At 46.2% G+C, this 26,872-nt stretch overlaps 1 protein-coding gene and 1 pseudogene across 2 annotated transcripts in view; both read right to left on the reverse strand.

Moving 5' to 3' along the window:
* Positions 1 to 2,423: 2,423 nt before the first annotated feature.
* The window catches only part of LOC306667001 (putative vomeronasal receptor-like protein 4), a gene marked incomplete at its 5' end in the record, with an annotated part of 178,812 nt that continues 154,363 nt past the window's right edge, over positions 2,424 to 26,872 (reverse strand). Inside the window, one exon of the mRNA XM_079149240.1 lies at positions 2,424 to 2,602. Within this exon, the coding sequence (XP_079005366.1) occupies positions 2,511 to 2,602 (92 nt within the window). The 3' untranslated portion in view covers positions 2,424 to 2,510. The remainder of the gene's footprint in view (positions 2,603 to 26,872) is intronic.
* LOC306667002 (vomeronasal type-1 receptor 4-like) lies at positions 15,161 to 16,067 on the reverse strand (annotated as a pseudogene). Its single transcript has 2 exons — positions 15,451 to 16,067; positions 15,161 to 15,172 (listed from the first exon to the last, which is right to left on the reverse strand). The product of its transcript is annotated as a vomeronasal type-1 receptor 4-like (transcript).

Below are 26,872 nucleotides of genomic sequence, written 5' to 3' on the forward strand. Positions count from 1 at the left end.
TCCAGGTCCGTCCACATCGCACACAGTGTACTCACCATGAGGAAATGGTGAGGTAGACCTGGGTGTGGCTCAGTGTTCGACCTGCTTGTCTAGAGGTGGGCCCTGAGTCCAGCCTGGGACCACAACAAACAAGAACAACAAACAAAAAGAGCAACAAAATTTAAAGTGGTGCAGATGCTAATTACTCTCTGTCACCTTTCACTGGTCCTCCGGCTCTTCTGACCTCTCACTCTCCTGGAGCTTCGGTTCTGCGTCAAGCTCTTCTGTCAGGTCCCAGCAGGCCCAGGGAAGCTGTGCCGCCCTTCATGGACCAGGCTTCCAGAACATGGCTGTGAGCCCTCGTTGTTCATGATGGAAAACGTGAAGCACACATTCAGTCAGAGAAGCAGAGTGCACTACAAGGACCACGATCCAACACTCAGCTTCAGCTGTCACCCGCTGACCCCTTTCAGCTGTCCCCTCTCCTTCCTCTCCCCCCACACAAGAATGTTGTAAACAGATTCCATTCATCATTTATTCCACTATTAAATGCCTCAAGACACATTGCGATAAGTAATACTAAGATAACAACTGTGCCTGTTCTGCCCACAAGGACACCAGTTCTGTACTAACAGACACCCAGCATTTCTCCATAGTACTCACTCAATTTTTTTTGATTATCTCATTACTAATTACTTAAAGTTTGTTTTAAATGAGAGCTCAACAAAATACAATGCTGTGTTCTTTTCAAACATTTCCTAGATGTCTTGTGAGCTATGAAATTTTCACTTCCCTTTTTAAAATTCTTGTGCTATTTAAATTCTTAAGAAATTGGAACACTTCTCCAATTGAACTTTCTACATTTAAATTTTAGTCATGTCCATGTGGTTGTTAAACATGCTGTTATCCATCATATTTCCTGTAATTTCACTAAATTTATAGGCTTAGGCTTCAGCCAGGTCCAGACATGAAGGAGGCAAATTTCCATTAAGAGTTTATGAAATAAGTCATCCAATGATGATCAACGGGATTGTGGTAGATCAGGATGCTATAGGGGGACTGAAATCTTGGAATAGATTTCAAAGCAAGACAGAATTTAGAGCAAAGCTGTGTATGCTACAAGAAATAATTCAGAAAGGGTTCATATCATGCTTGCTATTCCAGCTGAGAGATGTGAGAGTGGATACTTAAAGGCACAGAGTTCAACTGCTGGGCTATGAAGTTGGGTAAGCCCTTTAGCATCTCCTAGAGGGCATCATCCAGGCCTTAGGAAACCTGGAATGGATTGATGGCTTAGCACATCAAGCCTTCTCCCTCAAATTAGTGGGTCCTGAGGACATGCCTTTCACCACAGCCATGACAACTGTGTGAAGAGAGCCCCATGTCCTAGAGGGACCCTGTGGTGCATCTCCCCCCTTTACAGGAACAGAATCCTTCAACACAGTGGGACCATTGACCCCAGCTGCCAGGGAACACACCTCGGACTCACCCTGTGTTGAGCAGATGGCCGGTGCTCAGAGCTGCCTGACCCACAGGCGTGTTTGGCCTTACGACTGTATCATGGTGTGTGGTGTCCACGGGACTCAAGTAGATGGAGCTCTTATATTCTTAGTTCGGAACCAACCCGCTCAGGTATCAGGTAGAACACATGCTGTAGCAATCGCATTTCTGGTGAGCTCATTTTGAAAAATAGATGATGGTGTTTTATTTATTATATAGGTTTACAAAAAAAAGTTCTTAGCTGCCATGGAGACAGGATTAGCCCTTGTTGTTTGAGCTCACCATTCTTTTGTAAATTCCATAATCCCTTTCTATGAAAGGACACTCATGTGTATTTTCAAATAACAAAGAGGTACTCCTTTGGCTAGTATGTAAGTGTGTTTCTGAAGTAATCAACAGTGGAATGTAGGATTTTCCTGCTATAATTCTCAAAAAGCAAGTATATGGTTGGATTGGGTCCTAGAAATGGAATTCTTGGATCAAAGGGTCAGCACTATCAATTTAGAATAAGGTATATAATGGTTATCCTGCTCCCTACTGGGGCAGTGCTGGTGAAAGGCAGGTCTCAGAAGACCAGGATCACAGGCACCAGCTGAGGGGCACCTTGCAGCAGAGATTTCTGAATCGCTACAGGTTTCTGTGACTTTTGGGTCAGCTCTAGGCTGCAGGACACCAGGATTTTTATTTTTGAAATTAAATCCAGAATATCAAAGCTACTTTGCCTTAATTCTGTTTAAAACACAGTATAACACAATTTAGAGTTCTTTCAAATTAATGAAAGGATCAATGACATAGGTATTTTCTCCATATCTTTCCTTCTCACTGAGCAAACCAACAAGTAGCAAACAGTCCGTCTCTGTGAATCTGCAAAAATGGGCTCACAATTGCATAACCAATGGTGAGAAATTCATGAAGACCATTTGCAATGGAATCTGTCCCTAATGAGAAAGTCAAATACAAAGAAATAAAACAATCTGCCCAATAGAAGAAGAGATAACAGAACATCAGAAGGAGAACACTTTGAGCAGCCTTCATCTCAGGGGGAGTTCTGTAGAGGAGCTTGGAGGTCTGCAGGTAGAGGACATGCTGGTGGTGCTTGTGGAGGAGGAAGACCATGTGGCCACTGGCCCAGCCCATGACACCCTGGAGCACAGCATCTCGAAGGACCATGAGAATAATAAAAATCCATCTGATTGTCCTGTTTTCTGATTCAAAATAACAGTAATCATTGTTTTTACTGATATTTGATATGTTCATGTTGCTGATAAGTTTGATGTAAAATGGTAAGTTCATGCTTATCAAGGAATTGAGAATCCAGAAGAATAGCAATAAGGGAAGGATGTGCCAGGCAGACCTGGGCTGCATCCACCTCCATCTGGAGGTTCTGAGACTGATGGTGACGGCCTGGACCACCGTGAGAAGACTGGTGGTGCTGATGGACAGGCCACGGGCCACCCTACTGAGGTAAATCAAAATCTTACAGCCTGCCGTATCCATGAGGTTTATTAACACAAAAATGGATATTGTCCTTGTGATTCCTTTTGTCACAAGTGTTATTGTATTTGTAAAAGCCAAATGGATGAGAAGAAGCTGCACAGATTTCATAGTGCTTCTAAACAAGCACATATAGTTCACAAGGACAAAGATGTTCCCCACAATGCCAAGTCCTGTTGCAAACATGAAGATCATTCCCTTGGTAAGATTCAAAACCATTGCTTACTTCATAGGCAGAAAAACGTGGATGCAGCAACTTCCAACTTCTGAAAGAAGCAAGAGTGATGATGATATGTATCTGCAAAAGTATTTCGTATCAGCAATTTTATAGAGTGTAGGAATAGTCAGGGTTTATGTAACGGTGCTGATTTTTGTCCCAAGACATATTAGTGTTCCTGTGGCACTCTTTGTATGTCATTCTATGTAGTTTCAGATGACATCTTGAAGACTAAAATTCAAAAATCTAAACTTTCAACCCAGAATGCTTTCAAAACTGCATGTTAACAAACCAATCTAGTCATTAAATTCATAATATCCTTCCTGTGTTCAACCTGTGTGCAAATGCACAAAACCGCAATTCCCCAAGCAAGAATTTCTCTCTCTTTTATTTCATTTTAACATATTCTCAGTTATATAATCCGAAGAGCCAGGAGCTGATGTTTGGTCTGACTACCTTCCCCAAACCTTATACACAGATACTTTTAGAATGATGTTGCTTCAATATCTTTAACATTTTGTAATTTCAGCTAGTTAAAAATCCATACCATCTTTCATTTTGTTTTATATTCCTTTCTAACTTTCATTTTTGTTCATCTAAGAAACTCCCATTTGATTCCTCAGAAAGCATGGAATGGAACCACCATTTGACCCAGCTATCCCATTCCTCGGCCTATACCCAAAGGACTTAAAATCAGCATACTACAGAGATACAGCCACATCAATGTTCATAGCTGCTCAGTTCACAGTAGCCAGACTGTGGAACCAACCTAGATGTCCTTCAATTGATGAATGGATAAAGAAATTGTGGTATATATATACAATGGAATATTACTCAGCAATAAAGAATGATAAAATGATGGCATTTGCAGGCAAATGGATGAAATTGGAGAATATCATGCTAAGTGAGATAAGCCAATCTCAAAAAACCAAAGGACAAATGATCTCACTGATAAGCAGATGATGACACATAATGGGGGTGGGAGGGGTTAGTGTTAGGGTTAGGGTTAGGTTTAGGGTTGGGGTTAAGGATGGTGGTAAGAATGGAGGAAGGAAGGACTGTATAGAGGGAAAAGAGGGGTTGGAGGGGCGGGAAGGGAAAAAATAACAGAATGAATCAAACTATGTATGTAAATTTATGTAAATTTATGATTACACAAATGGTACGTCTTTACTTCATGTACAAACAGAGAAACAACATGTATCCCATTTGTTTACAATTTAAAAAAATGGTGGAGGGGACCTGGAGATGTAGCTCAGTGGTGAAGCACTTCTGGGTTCACGTCCCAGGACCAAAAGAAAAGGGGGCATGGCAGTTATCACAATAAAAAGAAACTCCCATTATACCTTTACCTTTGCGAGTTTTATATCTTTGATGACAATACCTTTATATTTCTAAACTTTTGAACACCAAAATGACTTTATGATTTCACTCTTTACAAATAATCAGTTGTATTTTTCGATCTTCAATAGAAAATCAAGCTGTATAACCTTGCAGATAGAATACCAGCAGTTAGAGATGATCAGGCAAAGGCTTCGAGGAACCAGTCTTTTCTCAGAAAATCAGATAACCAGGGGATGCAGCCAAGGAGGGTCCCTAGAAAAAATGAGGATTGCTCCTCCTTGAGGGTCTTTTCCAGTGGTTAGGTAGGCGTGTAATGCCCCACCTGGACCCACACCCAACAGGTTAGACCAGTGAGCACGTCCATCCTATGCCCAGTTCTTTCAAGAAACTCAAGGAAATTTACCGCTCCCTGCTGCCTAGTACTGGACTTAGTTAAAAGCGTGAAGCCTCAAACTATAGTAACAGACTGAAAAATCAGCAGAAATCCTCACAAGAGGAACTGATTTGAAACGACAGTTGTTGTTCATTGAACCTGCAAGAGGCATGTAGTGAAGCTGACTTGCACACACAGAGCTCACTACGGCAGCAGAAGGGACACTTCCAAACAGGCAATGCTGTGCACTTCAGGTCACACCAATGTAATGCAGGAGCTAAAACGGTGTCTGGAGAAACTGGTGTCCAAACTTACGTGAAAACTGAGGAGCTGACAGAGTCATAAAGCAGGGCAAATGGAGGCTGAGGAAGTCTGAGTTTTCCTGGATGCCCGACAGCACTTCTGTCTTTCTGTCTTCAGGACCCACTGCAGAGCTCTCCATGAATCCACTCCCTGTACATGGGGATAAAGAAGCTCCTGCACGTCTACAGAGACCTCAGCTGTAAACGACCCCTCCTTCTTCCTGGCCCAGGTGCTACCTTCAGGTACAGGAGAAGAGGAAAGATCCTGAGGGTCAGACCCTCTCAGCAACCCGCTTGCTCAGTCAGACAGAGTAAGGTCTGTGCTGCTGAGGGACTGTCACATGTGCCTGTGGGCAAACCAGAACCTCAGGTCAATTCAGACCCACTCACCTTGATGGTTGTGCTGCAGACAAGCTCTGTGCTGGTCCTTCTGACAAGGGGCAGCTTCCCAGGTCCCATTTGTACCCTCTGGCTTAGTGGAGCTCTTGCCTCCCATGAGCCACCACCAGGACTCCAGTTGTCACAGTTGACACCTGGCAGGGAGAAGCAAAGCCCTGCAGAATCTCAGTCCCTGGAGGACGACTTTCCCTCTCCCTCCACAATTACTGCATTTCTTGGGCTCAGAGGTGATCTCAGTCTTGATTAAAGCTGACTGTTTTAGTAGAATGGTGTGCAGTGAGACAGGAACCACTAGCCCATCATTTGTACTAGTGCTTCAGTATCTCCCGCCTTCTCCAATGTTTCCAAAGTTCCATGCTGTGAACCAGACGGGACCAGATTCTGAGGAATGGACTGAGTAGCTTCCCTTCTTCCTCAGTCCTTCTTTACACTCAGAAAAATAATAGATGACCAGCCCTTGGGACCCTGCTTTCTGAGAGTCCCAAGCATGGATGTGGACAGGACAGACCCCCTGCTCAACCTGTGTGCGTCAGCAGCTCAAGGTCTTTGCCACGTTGTTGCTTTAGTATTTGTGCATTAAATGATAAATGTGACTGGACAACTAGATGGGCTGCCCACCCTGATCAAACCCACCCTGCCTTACGAGTCCTCGGGGCTCTTGTGTGATCCTCCTGTCCAGTGTTCATTCTACCCTCAAGGGGCATGTGCAAGCCCCTGGTGCAGAGGGGTGGAAATGAATGTGAGCACAGGGCTGAGGTGAGAGGGGAGTGTGGGGGTTTTCCACGTCCTGCATGGATGAGGGGGAGAGTTTCTTTCAGAGCGCGATGGTGCCAGGGATGCATTTAGAACTAATAAACTTATCTAATCAATAAACAGAACCAATACTCTTCAAATGGAAGAGTGTGTGACAGATTGCTCAATGCCAGATCTGGCCTCCAAAAATGAGGAGAAGCCCCACATTTAAGTTTATTTATAGTCCCACAGGTAAAGGTTCTGGGACTGGGTGGGGCTGCTTCTGTGAGGATCAGGGTGGGGTGGAGCTGGGGCAGCCATGTGCTTAGGGAACTAGCATATCCACTGATGCTAAGCCACCTGCACAGGAGCCACCTACTCTGGGGCGATCTGGAGCAGTCTCTCATGGTTGCCAGCTCCTGGGAGTCAGGCCTCTGTGTCCCATGGCTCAGCAAAGCCTGGATCTGCTAGACAGGAAGGCTCCCACAGGGGAGAGCAGCATTGTCCCTTCAGAACCAAGAGCAGCCTGGGCTGGCCTGGGAGGCGGGCTCCTGTTCCCTGAGCCTCCTCTGTCCTGCGTGACTGTGTCCTCACTACCTAGAGGCACCCCAGGCGCACGACAGAGGCCAAAGTCCTGTGCCACAAATGGAAGAGCCACCTGAGTCACCTCCCTAGTTGTGAGAGAAAACCCAGGTGGGCAGGGGCTTCAGGCACTCAGGTTCTTGTGAGGGGTTTACGGCTAAACACAAAGTGAGATAAAGCAGTAATTAATTGTCCCTGGCTGTTACGGTTTGTGTACGAGTGTCCCTCAAAAGCTCAGGTGCGAGACAATGCATGAAGGTTCAGAGGACAGGTGATGGTGTTCTGAGACTCTGAACCCAATGAGTGATTTAACCCCTGTTAGGGATGAACAGTGGTAACTGAGGTGGTGGGTGTGGCTGGCAGAGGTGGGAATCAGGGCGTGGCTTTGGGTATATATTTTGTATCTGGAGAGTGGAGTCCTTCTGCTTCCTGATGATGTGAGCTGCTTCCCTCTGTCATACTCTTCTGCCATGAGGTTCTGCATCACCTCGAGCCTTGAGGAATGGAGACAACCTTCTATGCATTAAGACCTCTGAAACTGTGAGCCCTCAAATAAACTCTTCCTCCTCCATGGTTGTGCTGGTCAGGTCATTTGGTCACAGCAGGAAAAAGCTGACTCAAGCACTGGTGCAGTAAGTAGCATTTTTGTTGGTCACTTTTTAATTTTGTTTAGAAATGCAAAAATTGCATTTTTACACCCTTGAGAGGTACATGAATCCTTGTAAAAGCTGTGTCCTGCTCTCACCAGTTTTAAGACCCAGAACTGTGTCCCCTGGGGCCCCTTTAGATGTAGGATCATGAAGATCAGAGCCTGCCTGCTAGTTTGTGCAGCAGGAAAGGAGTTTAACTGGGGATTTGATCCAAGTTACAAATCATCTGCTGTTAAAAAGACGTGATGACCAAACTAAACAAATGCCGGTGATCTCCAGTAAATGCAGAATGAACACGTTTACAAGGTTGCAGTCTAGTCTTCTGACTTGAGGAAGGGCTGTCATTTTACCTGGGAAAGTGTAGGTAGAGGTTTGCACCTGCTCAGAGAGAAATCCAGGCAGTAAGTCAGCGAGGTGGGGAGGGTCAGGGAAAGGTGACTCCTGTGTCCTGTTTTTCCTGCTGCCTCGTGTCCTGGCTTGGTGACAAGTGCCCCAGTGTGAGAGTCAAAATCACCCTGTGTGCCAGGGGGCTCTTTGTACTGCATTTTAGACATGAGACCCCAAGGCACCAGGATAGCACAGATGGCCACAGAACGGGGGTCCTGGACGCCAACAGGTCAGCATGATCCTCTGGGCTCTGTGACTGGACATGGGCAGGTCCACATCATCCCCTGGGCTCTGCAGTCCTCCTGTGACTGGTCATGGGTGGGTCTTCATCATCCCCTGGGCTCTGCTCTCCTCCTGTGACTGGTCATGGGTGGGTCTGCATCATCCTCTGGGCTCTGCTGTCCTCCTTTGACTGGTCATGGGCGGGTCCGCATCATCCCCTGGGCTCTGCATCATCCCCTGGGCTCTGCTGTCCTCCTGTGACTGGTCATGGGCGGGTCTGCATCATCCCCTGGGCTCTCCTGTCCTCCTGTGACTGGTCATGGGTGGGTCCTCATCATCCCCTGGACTCTGCTGTCCTCCTGTGACTGGTCATGGGCGGGTCCGCATCATCCCCTGGACTCTGCTGTTCTCCTGTGACTGGTCATGGGCGGGTCTGCATCATCCCCTGGACTCTGCTGTCCTCCTGTGACTGGTCATGGGCGGGTCCGCATCATCCCCTGGGCTCTGCTGTCCTCCTGTGACTGGTCATGAGCAGGTCCGCATCATCCCCTGGACTCTGCTGTCCTCCTGTGACTGGTCATGGGCGGGTCTTTATCATCCCCTGGGCTCTGCAGTCCTGAACTGGGACTGGGGCAGGTCTACATCATCCCATGTCCTCTGCAGTCCTTCTGTGACTGGACATGGGCAGGTATCCATCATCCCCTGGGCTCTGCAGTCCTCCTTTGACTTGATGTGGGTAGGACTGCATCATTCTTTGGGGTTGACCGTCCTCCTGTGGTTTTACGTGAGCAGATCTGCATAATTCCCTTGGCTTTGTAGTCCAGCTGTGACTGGACGTGGACAGGTCTGCATCATACCCTCTGCTCTGTAGTCCTCCTGTGACTTGATGTGGTTAGACTGTGTCATTACCTGGGCTCTGTAGTCCTCCTGTCACTGGACTTGGGAGGGTGTGCATCATCCCCCGGGCTTGGCCATTGTCCTGTGACAGCACCTGGGTGGGTCTGCTTGATCCCCTGGGCTCTGCAGTTCTCCCATCACTGGATGTGGTTGGGTCCGAATCATCCTGTGGGCTCTGTAGTAGTCCTGTGACTGGATGTTGGCAGGGCTGCATAATCCCCTGTTCTCTGCAGTCCACCTGTGAGTGGATGTGGGCAGGTCTCCATAATTTCCCAGGCTCTGCAGTCTTCCTGTCACAGGACCTGGTTGGTTCTGCATTATTTCCTGGACTCTGTCATCCTCTGTGTGGACATGGGCAAGTTTGCATGATACCCTGGGCTCTGCAGTTTTTCTGTGACTGGATGTGGGCAGGTCTGTACCATCCCCTGGGCTCCACAGTCCTCTTGTGACTGTTTCTTGGATGGTCTGTACAATTCCCTGGGCTCTGCAGTCCCCTGTGAGTGGACATTACCAGGTCTGCATCATCCCCTGGACTCTGCAGTACTCCTGTGTCTGGACGTGGGCAGCTCTGTATCATCTCCTGGACTCTGCAGTCCTACCGTGACTGTAGGTGGGCATGTCTGCATCATCCCCTGGACTCTGCAGTACTCCTGTGTCTGGACGTTGGCAGCTCTGCATCATCTCCTGGACTCTGCAGTCCTACCGTGACTGTAGGTGGGCATGTCTGCATTATCCCCTGGGCTCTGCTCTCCTCCTGCTACTGTGCTGCACTCTGTGTCGCTCACCAGCTCTGCTCACACTGGTTTATTTGAGGACGCCATCCATTTCTGTTTATTAAATGGCTCTGATGTTCTTCATTATTCGGACCTATTTCCATAGAGAATTCGCCAGAGGGTTGAACAGTCTTTTCAGCTTCCTGAGCAATAGGTGATGGCTGCTCTCCCGGTTTTACTAGGATCTCTTCACGATTCTATTAAACCACTATGTTCAGAGATATCGTAGAATCGGTATGGTCATCGTTCATGTCATGGAGAAAGCAAGACTGGCAGGAAGTGAGTACGCTCACGTTAGCGACTTCAGCTTGGAGGGGTTCCTTCCTCTTCACTCTTGGCGCACTGAATGTGAAGGCAGAGCAGTCATTCTGGGTGTTCCTTTGGCTTTGTTTCCGTGCAGGTGTCACATGTTGTGACGTCATGGTTTCCAGCTTCAGCTAAGGTGCCGACTTTCCATCCTTTCTCCGTCCGCGAACCAGGTGGCCATGCTTATGACGTCCGCTGCAGACAGCAGTATGCCATGAGCATGCAGCAGGCGCCTCAGGCAAGCGCAGGTTTTGCCTGTTTGTTTCTCTAAAGAGGTGATATCAACATCCCCTCGTACGTGGAAACATCACTGAGCCTGCATCACGGGCTTTTCTATTCACAGGCTGTTCTATATCTTATTTCTCACACGCATTGGCCTGATAATATTTTATAAATCATGTAAATATCCACTTTCTTATGAGGAAACATTGTGCTAAGACATTTATCTCCACATTTGGTTTGTGGACAGGATTGCTTTCTCTATACATGTCATTATTACTGCAGGAGAATACACAGGTCTTATTCTATTTCACTCTTTGGGTTTTTACTTTTTACTTTTTATTTGATCTCTGTAGATGCACCCAGGAGTGGAGTGTGTTTGGACGTGTGGTACCACATGGAGTCTAGCTCACGCTGACTAGGATCCCGGTCTTGCAGTGGGACCTGCTCTGGAGCCTCACTTGGCATGGGCTCATGTATGAACAGCGTGCAAGACTTTTCTGCCAGTCCTAAGCACAGAATCCTTCAACGATGGGTCATCTAAGGAAATCTCCTCGGGCAGCCCAGCCTTCCTCCAGGAGCACTTGTCCCGGGATCCCTCAGAGATCAGCACAACAACTATTTAGATTCTCTTACTATTTCTCCTTTGAAAAACAGCAATGATGGCTAAGGCCACTTAGACCAGCTTCCTCCTGTGGATGTCCTCACTTTAGGAATAGACGCTGACCTCTCCATGATCCTTGAGAGAGAGGATTGGAAGGGCCAGTCTCAGCCAGGCATGATGGTGCATGACTCTAATCCCAGTGGTTTGGGAGGCTGAGGCAGGAGGGTTGCAAGTTCAAGACCAACCTCAGCAACTTAGCGAGACCCCAAGAAGCTCAGTGAGACCCTGTCTCAGAATAAAGAGAAAAAAGTGCTTGGATGTGGCTCAGTGGTTAGGCACTCCTGGGTTCAAACCCCAGTAACTCACTTCTTTTCCTTTTATCCACTTCTTTATTTAATTCACACATACAATGACCATATTTATGGGATGCATAGTGATGTTTCTGTATAATGTTCAAATCAGGGCATACATGTATAGCTCTTCAAATGCTTATGTTTCTTTCACTTGATTGTTAGTCTTTTGTTTGTTTGTTGCAGTGTTTGCAATAGAACCCAGGGTCTTTCACGTGGTTCATAAGCCCTCTACCAGCGAGCGACACCCGTACATCATGATGTTGAATTTTATTATTCATGTGGTTTTATATATATAAATTATTAAACTTCTGCGAGGTGTATTCATTGCAAATATTCTAAGCCATTCTGTGCATTGTTCATGCGCCCTGCCGATTGTTTCTCTTGCTTTTCAGAAGTGTTTTTGTCTAATGCAGATCTGTTCCTTTCTGCTTGCATTTCCTGTTCTCTTGGTGTCCTCTTGAAAGATTCCTGACCACTCCAGTGTCCTAGGTCTTTCTCCTCAGTTTTAGGACTAGCCATCTGCTTTCTGGTCTTCTGTTTAAGTCTTTAGTCTATTTTGAATTGATTTTAAGTTATAAGAGAAGAGTCTAGTTCTTTCTTCTCCAGGTGAATATGCACTGTGGCCAGCGACATTGTATTGAAAAGGCTCTTTCCCTCCTGCCTCTTCTCGGCAGCTTCGTTGAAGATCAGCTGGCTGCAGATCTGTGCATCTGCTTTCAGGCTTTCTACTGGGTCCATCAGTGTACGCATCTTTTTTATTCTAACACCATGCTGCTCTGATTACTACAGCTTGATTGTGAACTTGGAGTTCTATAACAGTGACGATTCATCCTGCTTTGCTCTCTTTGCCCAGGGAAATTTGTCTACAGTTTTAATTCTTTGTGGAATTTCCATGCAGTTTTCCATAATGACCATGGAATTGATATTCCCATGAACAAAACTACCTGGTCACTTTTTCATATATCACATCATTTATTTTCTCCACACCCACCTCACTAACACTTTTATGTCCTATTAGACAAGAGTCAACCTCTCAGGCATGAGGAGGTGTCTTTTGGGGGTTTTCATTTGCATTTCCCAGATGGACACCTGATCACATATCTGCTGGACATTTTAAGTCCTTCTTGGAAAAATACCAGCTCAGGTTCTTTGACCTTTCCTTACTAGGCTACTTGTAATTTTAGTTTTTAAGGCTGCATGAGTTTCTTATGTTTTGGATATTAAACATTTAGCAGGTGTATGGAGAAACCAGTGAGGGAGATCAGTCAGGACTTCCAAGATCAATGAGATCCAGGAAGACCAGTCAGGGTTTCGAAGATCACTATTTCAAGGTGTGTTTCCTGGCTCCCTCTCTCTTGGATATGGAAAAATTTTAATCATGTGCCTTTTTCTTTTCAATTATTTCTTCTGATAATTCCACATGGTTTTTAAATTTCCCTAACTCAGTTCCAGCACTTCAGTGGGAAGCAGAATCTCACTGCTTTAGGGGGTGAATCTGCAATACAAATTTAATTTTTCCAAGAATGACAAATACTCTCTGTGTTCATTTCCTCAATGTTTAATGCTCAGTCATTTGTTCTTCATAAAGAAAATTCTTTTGTTTTTGTTTTTTTTAAACTTAGGTGCTAGAGATTGAAACTAAGGGCAAATTCTCATTGTGCTACAGCCCCACCTGTTTTGTTCTTCATTTTGGAAACTGGTCTCATAAGTGGTTCAGGCTGTACTTGAACTTCTTTTCTTCCTGCTCACCCTCCTAAGAAGGTGGGGGTACCTGTGTGTCCACTGTGCCTGCCATGACTCAGCCTTTAAGTGTGACTTCCACCTGACGTCCATCTGACACCCAGGGTTTCCACTCCTGCCCTTTGTGGCCATGTCCAAGGACTTACTCAGGACTGACTCTTTATCCTGCTCTCTATGCCACTGTTGGGAGACGGCTGTGGATGGAAAGTACACTCCTTGTCTTCCAGCAAGCCACAGTTATAAGAAGAAGATAAGCTCCTGATTACAACACAGTGGACATAATAGCATTAATGACTTGCTACCATCTGTGTGGACATGTTGCCATGAAGCCACAAAGAAGAGGCCTTCGCCATGGTCTCCTAGAACAGTAAGATCCCAAAATGAATCAGAACCACAGGAGAGTTCAAGAAGAACACTTGACAATGAAGCACAAGACTCTGCCTCAATTCATTTTTTTGTTCTTTTATTATTATTTTTATTTGATTCATTGAACCTACTTCAAATAGAGCAGTAATCTCCAGAATTTTCAGAGAACTCGAAAATTTTTACAGCAAGAATACAAATAACCCAATCAATAAATGGGCTAAGGAAATGAGCTGACCCTTCACAGAAGATTTCAAAGCAATCAACAGATACATGAAAAAAAAATTCAAATCTCTAGTAATAAGGGAATTGCAAATTAAAACTACCCTAAGATTTCATCTCACTCCAATTATAAAGGCTATTATCAAGAATATAAACAACAATAGGTGTTGGCAAGGATGTAGGAAAAAGGTACACTCATATACTGCTGGTGGGTTGCAAAATAGTGCAGCCACTCTGAAAACCCACATGGAGACTACTCAGAAAACATGGAATGGAACCACCATTTGATCCAGCTATCCCACTCCTTGGCCTATACCCAAAGGACTTAAAATCAGCATACTACAGAGATACAGCCACATCAATGTTCATAGCTGCTCAATTCACCATAGCCAGACTGTGGAACCAACATAGATGCCCTTCAATAGATGAATGGATAAAGAAACTGTGGTATATGTACACACTGGAATATTATTCAGTCATAAAAGAGAATAAAATTATGGCATTCATGGGCAAATAGATAAAGTTGGAGAATATCATTATAAGTGAAATATGAATCAATTCTAATGTTTTGATGTATGGAGACGTGAAATAAGTAAAGTAAAATCACAAGTGTTTCAAAGGCTTAATCAGATATCGCACTAGCTGAACTGTATGTTCTACATACAATATTTCTTGTGGTTGAAATTTAAGAATAATACAAAACAATATTTTCACTTAATTAAGAATCAGGATGTGCTGTGGACTGTTGAAGTCCGGACAATAGCACCAGGCAGTGAAGAGGTTTTAACAAGCAGCATCTTCAAACAATCATGAAGTGTGATCAACCTTAACTTCTTATATATCTGTTAAAAATGCATTTAAATAATTAGTAGGTCAGAAAGTGCACACAGAAATATGTGCATGCTCACTACTATGCCTCCATTTACCTGGTTTATAGTCTTTGAAGCTTTTACATTCTTGAGGAAGTTTGTAAAGTAGACAGATGCAATTACGTATATTATTGTATTCAATTTTAAATATTATTGCTCTGCAAAGATCTTTCATTAGTCATGTTAGACATCATTGCACATCAACACAGTGGGGAAGCTGTTTTTTCACAAGTTCAATAAACAGCATCAAATTATACGTATTGTTATATTCTATTTTAAATGCTATTATACTGCATTGCTTCATGCACCTTGGATATAAATATGTATGAACATGGTTTCAACTTGTTCATTCTTTCACAACTTTAACAAAATCACCTTGGGTGCATGAATAGCTATGAATAAGTAAAATGGTCCTTTTACTGGATATTGACATTGGTTTTAAAAATAACATAGGAGAGTGCAATAATTTCATAGCTTATGTCTTATGTGAGCAAGTACAACTGGAAGTCCACATCCCAGAAGGAAATTTCTTGGGTTAACTGGTGAATATATAAGTAATATATATCCCTTGATATAATCCTCCACATTGTTTCTCATCTTACCAGGAGAAGTGGTGGTAGTGAACGAGTTCTCTCACATCAGCCACTATGGAAGGATGGCACAGAGGACAAGAGGGGTCCTCCAGCTCCCTGTGACCCGTGTGACAGAGGAAGACAGTCTCCAGCTTTGTGGTGTGAGGGTGCGCCACTCTGAAATTCAGCGACCTTTACTTGATTTTGCATCACACACACCAAGAGCCTAACAAGGATTCAAGCACACTTACTGAAAAGATCAGTAAATCTAACATTCTCAGTGTCTGTCTTATGAAGATGCCTGCATTCAACCAGAAGTCCACCTCTGTGAATTAGCACAAATGAACTGACCATTCCAGAACCAAGGGGCAGAAATTCTTGAACATATTCTGTTATGGAATCCTTGTGTAAGGAGAAGTTCAGGTGTAAAGCCATAAAACCATCTGTCCAATAAAGGAAAGAAAGCATAGCAATAACAGAAGAGCACTTTGAAAGGCTTTCCTTCAGGCAGAGTTCTGTAGAGTAGCTTGGAGGTCTGCAGGTGGAGGACATGCTGGTGGTGCTTGTGGAGGAGGAACACCATGTAGCCACTGGCCCAGCCCATGACACCCTGAAACACAGCATCTCAAAGGACCATGAGAACAATAAAAATCCATCCGATTATCCAGTTGTCTGACTGAAAAGTAGTTGTCCCTTCTAATAATTTGTGATGTGTTCATGCTGCTGATATTTTTTATGTAAAATGGTAAGTTCAGATTTCTCAAGGTATTGAGTATCCAGAAGAAGAGCAACAAGGGAAGCGTGTTCCATGCAGACCTGAGCTGCAGCCTCCTCCACCTGGAGGCTCTGGGACTGATGGTGACGGCCTGGACCACCGTGAGGAGACTGGTGGTGCTGATGGACAGGCCCTGGGCCACCCTCTTCAGGTAACCAAGAATCTTACAGCCTATGTCATACAGAAAATTCATCAAAGCAAAATCTGCTATTGTCCTTGGCATTCCCCTGGCGAAATGTGTTATCACGTTTGTAAAAGCCACAATGGATGAGAATAATGTGTATGCATTTCTTCTCACTGCTTAAAAAATGTGTATATAATGCACAAGAACAAAGTGTTCCCCACAATGCAAAGCCCTGTGAGAAAGACAGTAATTGTCTCCATTGACAAAGTTCAAAATCATTTTATTCTTTGTAGGCAGAAAAACTTGGATGCTGCAAACAACTTTCTGGAAGAAGCATCAGCAATATTTCTATGTATCTTCAAAAGTATTCACATAAAAAATTTTAACAGTGAAAAAGCACTCAGTACATAGGTAAATGTGGCAGGGTTTCTTTCGTTGTTGTTGCAGTAGATATCAGTCTATGTGGCACTCTTAGTGGGTCATTCTAAATGGCCTCAGATGCCATCTAGACAACTAACCTCCAAAATTCTGAACAGTCAATTCAAATTTTTAGAAGTCCACGTTAGCAAAACCAATATACATGTTCAAATCTTTACTATCTCTCCTGTGTTCAATCCATGTACGACTACACTAAAATTCTACCAATCAGAATTTCTCAATTTTTTAAAATTTTAGTCTAACATATTCTCAATTATTCTATTCCTAAATACACAAGGGCTCATGTTTGATCTGACTGCCTCCCACCTCATATATGACACCCCATATAAAAACTTAAAAAACTCTTGTGTTTCAATGTCTTTTACATCTTGAAAATTCATCTAATTTTAAAATCCTTATTACATTTTATTTTGTTGAATATTCTTTCTGTCTCCCATTTTGGTGAAAGTAAAAATTCAATTTTGCTTTTATGATTTCAAGTTTTATGTCTTTGATGACAGTTTATAATTCTGTACTTGTACACATCAAAAAGACTTTGTGGTCTTTCTGTTTACAACATTCAGCATTTTTGGTAGTCCTCAATCAAGACAGACTGAATGACATTTCCTTGTGGTATTCCCAAAGTTAAAGCTGAATCTATCAAAGGCCTCCAGGAGCCAGGCTTCATCCTGAGAAGGTACTGTAATCCACAGGATGCAGCCAAGGAGGGTGCCCTAAAGGAGCCATGGAGACTGCCAGTGAGAGTCCTCAGGAGAGTGCCATAGAGGAACCATGGAGGATACGTGTGAGAGTCCTCAGGGTAGGGCCCTAGAGGAACCATGGAGGATACCTGTGAGAATTCTCAGGAGGGTGCCCTAGAAAAATGGAGGATGCTGGTGAGAGACCTCAGGAGGGTGCCCTAGAGCATCAATGGAAGATACCTGTAAGAATCTTCAGGAGAATTCCCTAGAGTAACCATGGAGTATATCTGTGGGAGTCCTCAGAGGAGTGGCCTAGAGGAACCACGGAGGACACTTGTGAGGGTCTTCAGGAGGATGCCCTAGAGGATCCAGGGAGGATAGCTGTGAAAATACTCAGAGGATTGCGCTAAAGGAACCATGGAGGATACCTGGGAGACTCCAGAGGAGAGTGTCCTTGAGGAAACATGGAGGATACATGTGAGAGTGCTCAGGATGGTGCGCTAGAGGAACCATTGAGGATACCTGTGAGATTTCTCAGGAGGGTGCCCTAGAGGAACCTTGGAGGATATCTGTGTGAGTCCTCAGGAGGGTGTCCAAGAGGAAACATGGAATTTGAATGTGAGAGTCTTCAAGAGATTGTCCTGTGGAACCGTGGAGGATACCTGTGAGAGTCCTCAGGGAAGTGGTCTAGAGGAACCATGGATGATACCTTTGAAAATCTTCAGGAGGTTGCCTGAGAAGAACCATAGAGGATGACTGGGAGAGTCTTCATGTGGGTGACCAGAGGAACCATGAAGGAAAGCTGTGAGATTCTTCAGGAGTGTGCCCTAGAGGAACCATGGAGGATACCTATGAGTGTCATCAGGGGAGTGCCCTAAAAGAACCATGGAAGATACATGTGAGAGTCTTCAGGAGGGTGCTCTGGATGAACCATGTTGGTTACCTGTGAGATTCTTCAGGAAGGCACCCTAGAGGAACCACTGAGACTGCCTGTGAGATTCTTCAGGAGGGTGCCATAGAGGAACCATGGAGGATACCTAGGGTAGTCTTTAGATGGGTGCACTGTAGAAACCATGGAGGATACCTGTGAGTCTTCAGTAGGGTGCCCTAGAGGAACAATTGAGACTGCCTGTGAGAGTCTTCAGGAGGGTGCCCTAGAGGAACCATTGAGACTGCCTGTGAGTCTTCAGGAGGGTGCCCTAGAGGAACCATTGAGACTGCCTGTGAGTCTTCAGGAGGGTGCCCTAGAGGAACCATTGAGACTGCCTGTGAGTCTTCAGGAGGGTGCCCTAGAGGAACCATTGAGACTGTGAGTCTTCAGGAGGGTGCCCTAGAGGAACCATTGAGACTGCCTGTGAGTCTTCAGGAGGGTGCCCTAGAGGAACCATTGAGACTGCCTGTGAGTCTTCAGGAGGGTGCCCTAGAGGAACCATTGAGACTGCCTGTGAGTCTTCAGGAGGGTGCCCTAGAGGAACCATTGAGACTGCCTGTGAGTCTTCAGGAGGGTGCCCTAGAGGAACCATTGAGACTGCCTGTGAGTCTTCAGGAGGGTGCCCTAGAGGAACTATTGAGGCTGCCTGTGAGAGTACTCAGGAGTGTGCCTAGAAGAACCATGGATGATACCTATGAAAGGCTTCAGGAAGGTGACCTAAAGGAACTAAGGAGACTGCCTCTGAGAATCTTCAGGGTGTGCCCTAGAGGATCCATGGAGGATGCCTGCCAGAGTCCTCAGGAGGTTGCTCTAGAGGAATCATGGATGATTCCTGTGATAGTGTTCCGGTTGGTTCCCTAGAGGAACCCTGGAGGATACGTGTGAGAGTCCTCAGAGTAGTGCCCTAGAGGAACCATGAAGGATATCAGTGAGAGTCTTCTGGAGGGCACACTAGAGGAATCATTGATGATACCAGTGAAATCCTCAGGAGGATGCCCTAGATAAAAGAAGGAGGATATCTGAGAGTCTTCAGGAAAGTGCCATAGAGGAACCATTGAGAATAACTGTGTAGTCCTAAGGAAGGTGCCCTACAGAAACCATGGAGACTGCCACTTAGAGTCTTCAGGAGGGTGCTCTAGAGGAACCATGGAGGATACCTGTGAGTGTCAACAGGGGAGTGCCATAGAGGAACCATGGAGGATACCAGTGAGAGTCCTCAGTAGGGTGCCCTAGATGATCCAAGGAGGGTATCTGAGTCTTCAGGAGAGTGCCATAGAGGAACCATTGAGAATAACTGTGTGAGTCCTAAGGAGGGTGCCCTACAAGAACCATGGAGACTGTTGGTTAGAGTCTTCAGGAGGGTGCCCTAGAGGAACCATGGAGGATACCTGTGAAATTCATCATGAGGGTGCCCTAGAAGGACCATTGAACCTGACTGTGAGAGTCCTCAGGAGGATGTCCTAGAGGAACCATTGAGGATATCTTTTAGAGTCCTTAGTAGGGTGCCCTAGATAAACCATTGAGTATATCTGTGAGAGTCTTCAGGGGAATCCCGTAGAGGGACCATTGAGGATACCTGTGTGAATACTAAGAAGGATGCCCTAGAATAACCATGAAGATTGCCTATGAGAGTCATCAGGAGGGTATCCTATAGCAACCATAATGATACCTGTGAGAGTCCTCAGGGAAGTTCTCAAAGGAACCATGGAGGTTATCTTGGAAAGTCCTCGGGTGTGTGCCATAGAAGAACTATGGATGATACAGGTGAGATTCTTCAGGAGGGTGTCCTAGAGAGACCATGGGTACTGCCTTTCAAGTTCTCAGGAGGATGCCCTAGAGGAAACAGATGATACCTGTGAGATTCTTCTGGAGGCTGTCCTAGAGGGACCATTGAGATTGCCTGTGAGAGTACTCAGAAGCAAGCCCAAGAGTATCATGTAGGATACCTATGAGAGTCTTCAGAAGGGTGCCCTGACAGAACCATGGAGACTGCCTCTGAGAGTACTCAGGAGAGTGCACTAGAGGAACCATGGAGGATACCTGTGTGAGTCTTCAGAAGGGTGCCTTGCAGGAAATATTGAGACTGCCTGTGGGAGTGCTCAGTAGGGTGTTCTAGAGAAACCATGGAGGATACCCATGAGAGTCTGCAGGAAGGTGCCCTAGATGAACCATGGAGTTTGCCTGTGAGAGTCCTCAGGAGGGGGCCCTAAGGGAACCAAGGAGGATACCAGGAAGAGCCCTCAGGAGGTGCCCTAGAAGAACCATGGAGGATATCTGTGAGAGTCTTCAACGGAGTGCCCTAGAGGAACCATTGAGGATACCTGTGTGAGTCCTAAGGAGGGTGCCCTAGAGGAGCCATTGAGGATACCTGTGAAATTCATCAGGAGGGTGCCCTAGAAGGACCATTGAGACTGGCTGTGAGAGTCCTCAGAATGGTTTGTCTTTCTGACCCAAGTGAAGAATGTCCGAGGATGGAGGTGTGACTTCTATTTCAGATTGTCTTGGGAAATGGTACTATACTCTTTTCAAAGGCAGGTTTTGCATTCATACAGGTACAATCCCCAACTGGACCTAATATCCTACAGCTTAGGCAAATGTGTTCATCCATCAGATCTGGTTTTTTCAATTAAACGGTGAGATTTATGCTCCTTGCTGCATATGCCAGGATAAAACTAAAGGAAATTAGTTCATATTATAGTAACTCCCTGCCTGGGTGATGCACACTAGGACTTCTTGAAGAGGCAACTATAGTTTTCAATTTTAATAGTTGTTCACAGTTCCCCATCAAACAGGTATACAAGGAATGTGATTGACTTGCAATATGGCATCATATTGTGTGTGTGAGAACAAGAATAATTCAAGGAAGATGCAGAATTAAACAGAAACACACTTATAAACTAGCAACATAATGCAAAGATCACTGGTCCATGATGGAAATACAGGAATGTATCATAAATGAAATGTGCTAATATCATTGTAGCAAAATATGATGATAGAGTTATAATACAGGAGAAATTGGAGGATGAAGAAAACAATATTTTTATAGAAACTTGAGAGGTTCTGTACCTTTCTAATTTCTTAAAGAAGTCAAGGAAGTAACATTATGCAAGACCCATCACAGAGCTCTCTGATGGCATCATATCCTGAACACAGGGACAAAAACACCCAAGCCTTTCTGGAGGGACATCTGTGGGATATGGTCCCTTGCATCCTTCTGGACTCATACTTCACTAAAGATCAGGGGAAGATCAAAAGCCCAAGGCTCAGGACCTTCTCAGCAATTCCCTTCCTTAGTCACAGGGAGAGTAAGATCTGTGCTACTGAGGAAATGTCACCTGGCACCTTGAGAAACCCACAACTCTCAGGTTCACTCACCTGGGTGGCTGCAGACAAGCTCTGTGCTGGTCCTTCTGACAAGGGGCAGCTTCCCAGGTCCCATTTGTACCCTCTGGGTTTGTGGAGCTCTTGCCTCCCATGAGCCACCACCAGGACTCCAGTTGTCACAGTTGACACCTGTCAGGGAGAAGCAAAGCCCTGCAGAACCTCAGTCCCTGGGGACGGCTTTCCCTCTCCCTCCACAATTACTGCATTTGATGGGCCCAGAAGTTATCCCAGGCTTAATTAGGGTTTAATTATTTTAACAGAAGTTTGTGCAGAGAGAAAGTAAACAAGCAGTCAAGCTTCTGTATTTGAGTTCCCATGTCTTGGCCTTCCCTTCCCCTTCCCAGAGGTCCAGAGTTCAACCAAAATGGGGCTGCTTCCCCTCATTTTCAAGACCTTCTCTAGGCACAGGGATGTGGTGCTGATGAGCAGCACTGGGGACACTGCTTTAGAACAAGCCCCAACCAGCACCTGGGCAGGATGGAGTCACCTTGCTGCATCTATGTACGTTAAGGTCACATTACAGCCCTGGACAGTTGTTTTATTCCTCATATGTGAAACAGTAAGTGAGCCCAGAAACTCTGAAGGATCCTCCCAACCCTCCCTAAGAACATCAGTCCTGGCTGTGAAGATCAAGGACACATCTGTGATCATCTATAGACAAGTATAATCCTTCCATATGTTCATTCTGCTGCCCTCCTGGTCGCTGATCAAAGGACATGAACATGTTGGGCTCAGGGCTGAGCTGAGAAGAGCATGGGTTCTCCACCCATGAGAGCAGCACAGGGCTTGGCAGGAGGCACAGTCCCCTCATCCCATGTGACCCTGTTTTCTTACCCAGTGGTACACTTGGCACAGAGCAGATACTGGAATCTCTTGTGCATCAGTGAAAGGTGAGCCCTTGGAGATGAGCAATACTTTGGCTCATTTAGATGAGAAGATGTTTCAGGAATGAGAACAGGAAAATAATGTCACTTACTCAATGCACCTCACATCCAGGATTGGGTTCTAAATACCATTTTCTGATACAAAGGAAGCAGGCTGTTTAACACAGAGCTTGTTTAAGGGCTAATTCAGGGAAAGGTGAGATGAAACTGGAGTATCTAATATGTCACACAGTAAGGAAGGCCCAAGAGGGATGGTCATGCCAACTAGGGGTCCAGCTTGCAGAGTCTGCCACCCTTTTTTGGAAACCAGGGAATCACACTGAGTCAATGAAGAGACCTCACATTCTCTATCAACCAAGAGCACACAGGTCCACAATGAAAATAAGTGACTCAGAGAAAAGAAGAAGCTCTAACTTGAATGGATCATCCAACAAATAAACACAAAAGGAAAAAAGGAAAATAAAATTAGAAAACCATCTCTTGGTAACATCGTGACAGTAATTTCTTCAGGAGGAGACCATCAGTGGATGCTAAGGGTGGTAGGTGAGGGTTTAGGTGTCCCAGGAATTCCATATGTCCTCGAAGTGTCTCCCCGATGCCTCACTCATGCCAAAGAATGCAACAGTCACATGTGTTGGACACCAAGAAAATGACCTGGCCACCAAAGGATGACAGTGCAGGGCAGAGAGGCCTCTCCAGCAGCAGGAGGCCCAGAAAGTGCCATCAGCCTTCAGCCCTTCCCTGCTGTGCCCATGGCCTCTCCTGAGCTGCAGCTCAGAGAAAAGTCAGTTGAAGGGAAATTCCACAAAAAGGTTCCACATTTTTCAAAACCTTCCCTGTAATTAAAGGCAAAGGAGGACTCAGGAGTTTTAGAGGATAAGGATCCTAAGGAGACATGACATCTGAATGCTGTAGTGGAGGATTTGGGATTACCTTTTGAGACAAAGGGTATCAATGGTACAGTGTGTAAAATATAAATATGTTCTAACAAGGAATCTGCTGATTTTATTTACTACATTCAGGTCATGTGAGGCATTATTTTCTTTTTAAGAAATAAAGTTTTAAGTTGGGTATAGTGCCACACACCTATAATCCCAGTGACCTGGGAAATGGGGCAGGAGCATCACAAGCTCCAGGCCAGCTCAGCAACTTAGTGAGGCCCTAAGACTGAGTGATACACTGTCTGAAAATAGAGTGTGGGGGGAGCTGAGAGGTGAAGAGCTCCTGAGTTCAATCCCAGTGTAGAGAGAGAGAGAGAGAGAGAGAGAGAGAGAGAGAGAGAGAGAGAGAAGAAGAAGAAGAAGAAGAAGAAGAAGAAGGAGGAGGAGGAGGAGGAGACAGGGAGGGAGGGAGGAAAGAAGGAAGGAAGGAAGGAAGGAAGGAAGGAAGAACTGAATGGTGTGACTACCCTCAGGACTGAGTCAGGAAGGCCAGGTTCACAGGCAGAGAGTATGCAGGAGGGTGGTAGGTTGGCCACTGTCCTGAGGGCAGACTGTCCTGAGGCCCCTGAGATCCAGATGCCCAGCAGAGACCTATGGAGCTGCCTCTTCAGAGTAGATGCCACTGCACACGGTCTCACAGTCCCCATCAGGGCTGCCTGGGCCATGAGCACCTCGCATGCAGACCTCAGCATCCACCCCACCTGGGAGCACCTGGACCTGGTCCTCTGCACAAAACCCGTGGACTCTGCTTCCCATTCTGTCCTAACGCTGTGGGAGGGAAGCCTGCTCTCTCTCTGCCTGGATCACTAGCAGGCCCTCTGCTGTCAGAGTGGAGAGGGACACAGGAGGAAGGTGCGACAGCACAGCTCTGGCTCTCTGAGGGAATGGACAGCCAGGAAGGAGGAAGCAGGGCAGGGGGCACAGCAGTGAAGATCTCCCCTCACTCAGCAGGAAGCTCCCTGATCTGCATGGAGCCCTGTCCGCCGGCCGTTCCCCTCCCTTCCTCTGTGGTGTGTCCTGCTCTCCTGTGGGTGTGCTCGCAGCAGTTCCTTCTCACTTTCCTCATGTGTTTCATTCACTTGTCGTCTTCTCCTCTGGAGGGTTGGAATGTGGATGGCAGGTTTGGATTTTGGCTTGTTTCTGGTTACCTTCCTCTCCCTCTTGCCCCTCCCATAGCCAGTCCCCTTCTTCTCCAACTGTGCTACTTTGGCTGTTTATTTCTCTCCTATGGCGCACCTGCCTCCTCTCTGCTGCGTCTCGTGCACATTCTGCAGGTCCCTCACGTTGTCTGCCTGCATTCCCTTCTCCTGAGGACAGTTGCTGCAGTTGCTGGAGCTCTTTCCTGTTACAGGGGCCACTCCACCTCTCCTGCTGTGGGGTCCCCAGTGCTGTGGGTGGCCTGTGCACACCTGCTTCCCTCCAGGATGTGGCCCCCAGCTGTGGACCCAGCTGCTGTGGCCCTTGCTGACCCTGCTTCCTGTTGACCGGTGACTGAGCTGGGACATCCTAGGGCACCAGGTGCTGTCCCTGGTCTTGTCGCTGTTTTTTGCCAGAAAATACATCTTCTCAAGATAAAGTGTAGCTCAGCTTCAGGAAGAGGACTGACTCCTCCATTTGTCAAGCACAGTCCATGTGAGATGCACCTGACCTTGTGGTGGACTTAGCCTTTATCAGAAGGTGAGTGCGCTGCTCCTTGTGGACAGAGGAGGCATTGCATCGTGCAGCTCGGTGGCCAGAAAAGTCGGAGGACTCCTCTCCCACAGGACCTGGCAGACAGGCTCCTGGCTTCCTGGTCCTCTCTGAAGGAGGACTCCAGGGCCTGGAGAAAAACATGCTGAGTTCCAGAACAGTCAAGAGCATCTCTTGGCTTTGAAGGAGATGTCCACACACCTCAAAGGGGCAAGGAAAAGTGAGAATTATCTGACTTCTACAGAAAATGTTCTAAAACAAGGAAGGGTGGGAGAACCCCCATTTCCGTCATTTATCACACCTGACAGTTCTCCCTGGAACTTCCTCAGCATAACTCCGCCTGGATGTGGGCGATGAAGACAGTTCTCATACCAAGGGTGTTTTCCATCATCGTAGGCATCAGGAACCCCTCTAAACAATGAGGTTAAGATCATGAGAGGACAGGGCTGGTCTTAAGGGGAGGGTCCACCCCACTGGGGTCCCAGTCTCTGTTTAACCATCAGGGGATAAAGCAGTCAGTTATTTCCCAGACCTTGGACTGCCTACAATCTTGGGTGAAGCTAGGATCTGTTGTCCCTCCTGGGTGCAGGCTAGGAACACGCTCAGAAGGCAGAAACCGCAGTGCTGGTCATCATGTGTCACATCCCTGTGTTTGAAGGACATCTTGAGAAAGCGGGTAACGACTTATTCTGTGTTTCCAAAGCTGGCCCCTTTGTGATTGACCTAGGAAACTTGGGGAATTTGAAGGGAAGGCCAGAGAGTGAGAAGTCTCCTACAGGAACTTAGCTAGCTTCACTTTCTCACTAGACACTGTTCTATTAAGGTAATTAACTCTGATTACCACTCAGAAAACTTCTGAGCCCAAGAAATGCAGTAATTGAGGAGGGAGAGGGAAAGTGGTCCTTCAGGAACTGAGGTTCTGCAGGGCTTTGCTTCTCCCTGACAGGTGTCAACTGTGACAACTGGAGTCCTGGTGGTGGTTCATGGTAGGCAAGGCTCGACATAGCCAGAGGGTACAAATAGGACATGGGAAGCTGCCCCTTGTCAGAAGGACCAGCACAGAGCCTGTCTGCAGCACAACAAGGTGAGTGGGCCGACCTCCTTTGTCTGCTGCAAGGTGCCCTGTGAGATTTCCTCAGAGTGTGAGTTTTGCTTTGTCTCCTTGGCTACATGAGAGGGTCTGTGACAGTCAGGACACTGGCTCATCTGGTCTGTAAACATATGCACCTGGGTACAGAGATGAAGGCAGTGCCACCGGTGCTCTGCCAGGCTCATCTGGTTCCCCTGTGTGGGACTGAGGCCCTCAGAGAGCTCTGGGGTCGAGGCCTAGGTGAGCTCCCTGCCTCTCTCAGCACCTGAGCATCACAGAAGCTCTTTGGCTCTTAAACTTTACTGAAGCTGTGTTCTCACTACATCGTGCTGCCACCATGAGTCAGCCTGAATGAGCTTCTTCACCTCTTTCTGGGTTTCACACAGGGACACCTTTGTCCTCACCATCAAGTCTCCTCCTCAGTGTGCAGGTGAGCCTGCTCTGCAGGTGCTGCCTGGAGGGCTCTCCTGCACCCCCACAGGCTCTGCTGTTCTGACACAGCACATCACAGGTGTGAGTGAAGCCCATGCTCCACCTGCCAGTTTGATGGGGCACCACTTGAAACAGGTACGTCTAAAACTAGAGGTGTTCTTCAGGAAATTCCTTGCATTTTGTCAGGTTATGATTTAGTTCAATCTGACTGGTTCACTGTCAACCAACTTAGTCTTACAGAACATCAGCACTAATCTCATTTTTAGTTGAGAAAACTGGGGCTGAGATGGCATAGCTATCTGAGTCATCAGGTTAGACCCAGACGGGGCATCATGCATCATCGGAAGGCAGAACACGGCCTTGTGAACAGTTTCCAAAAGTCATTTGGAATTCCAGAAAGGCACC

Source organism: Sciurus vulgaris (assembly GCF_902686455.1).
Source record: "Sciurus vulgaris genome assembly, chromosome: 7".
NCBI lineage: Eukaryota > Metazoa > Chordata > Mammalia > Rodentia > Sciuridae > Sciurus > Sciurus vulgaris.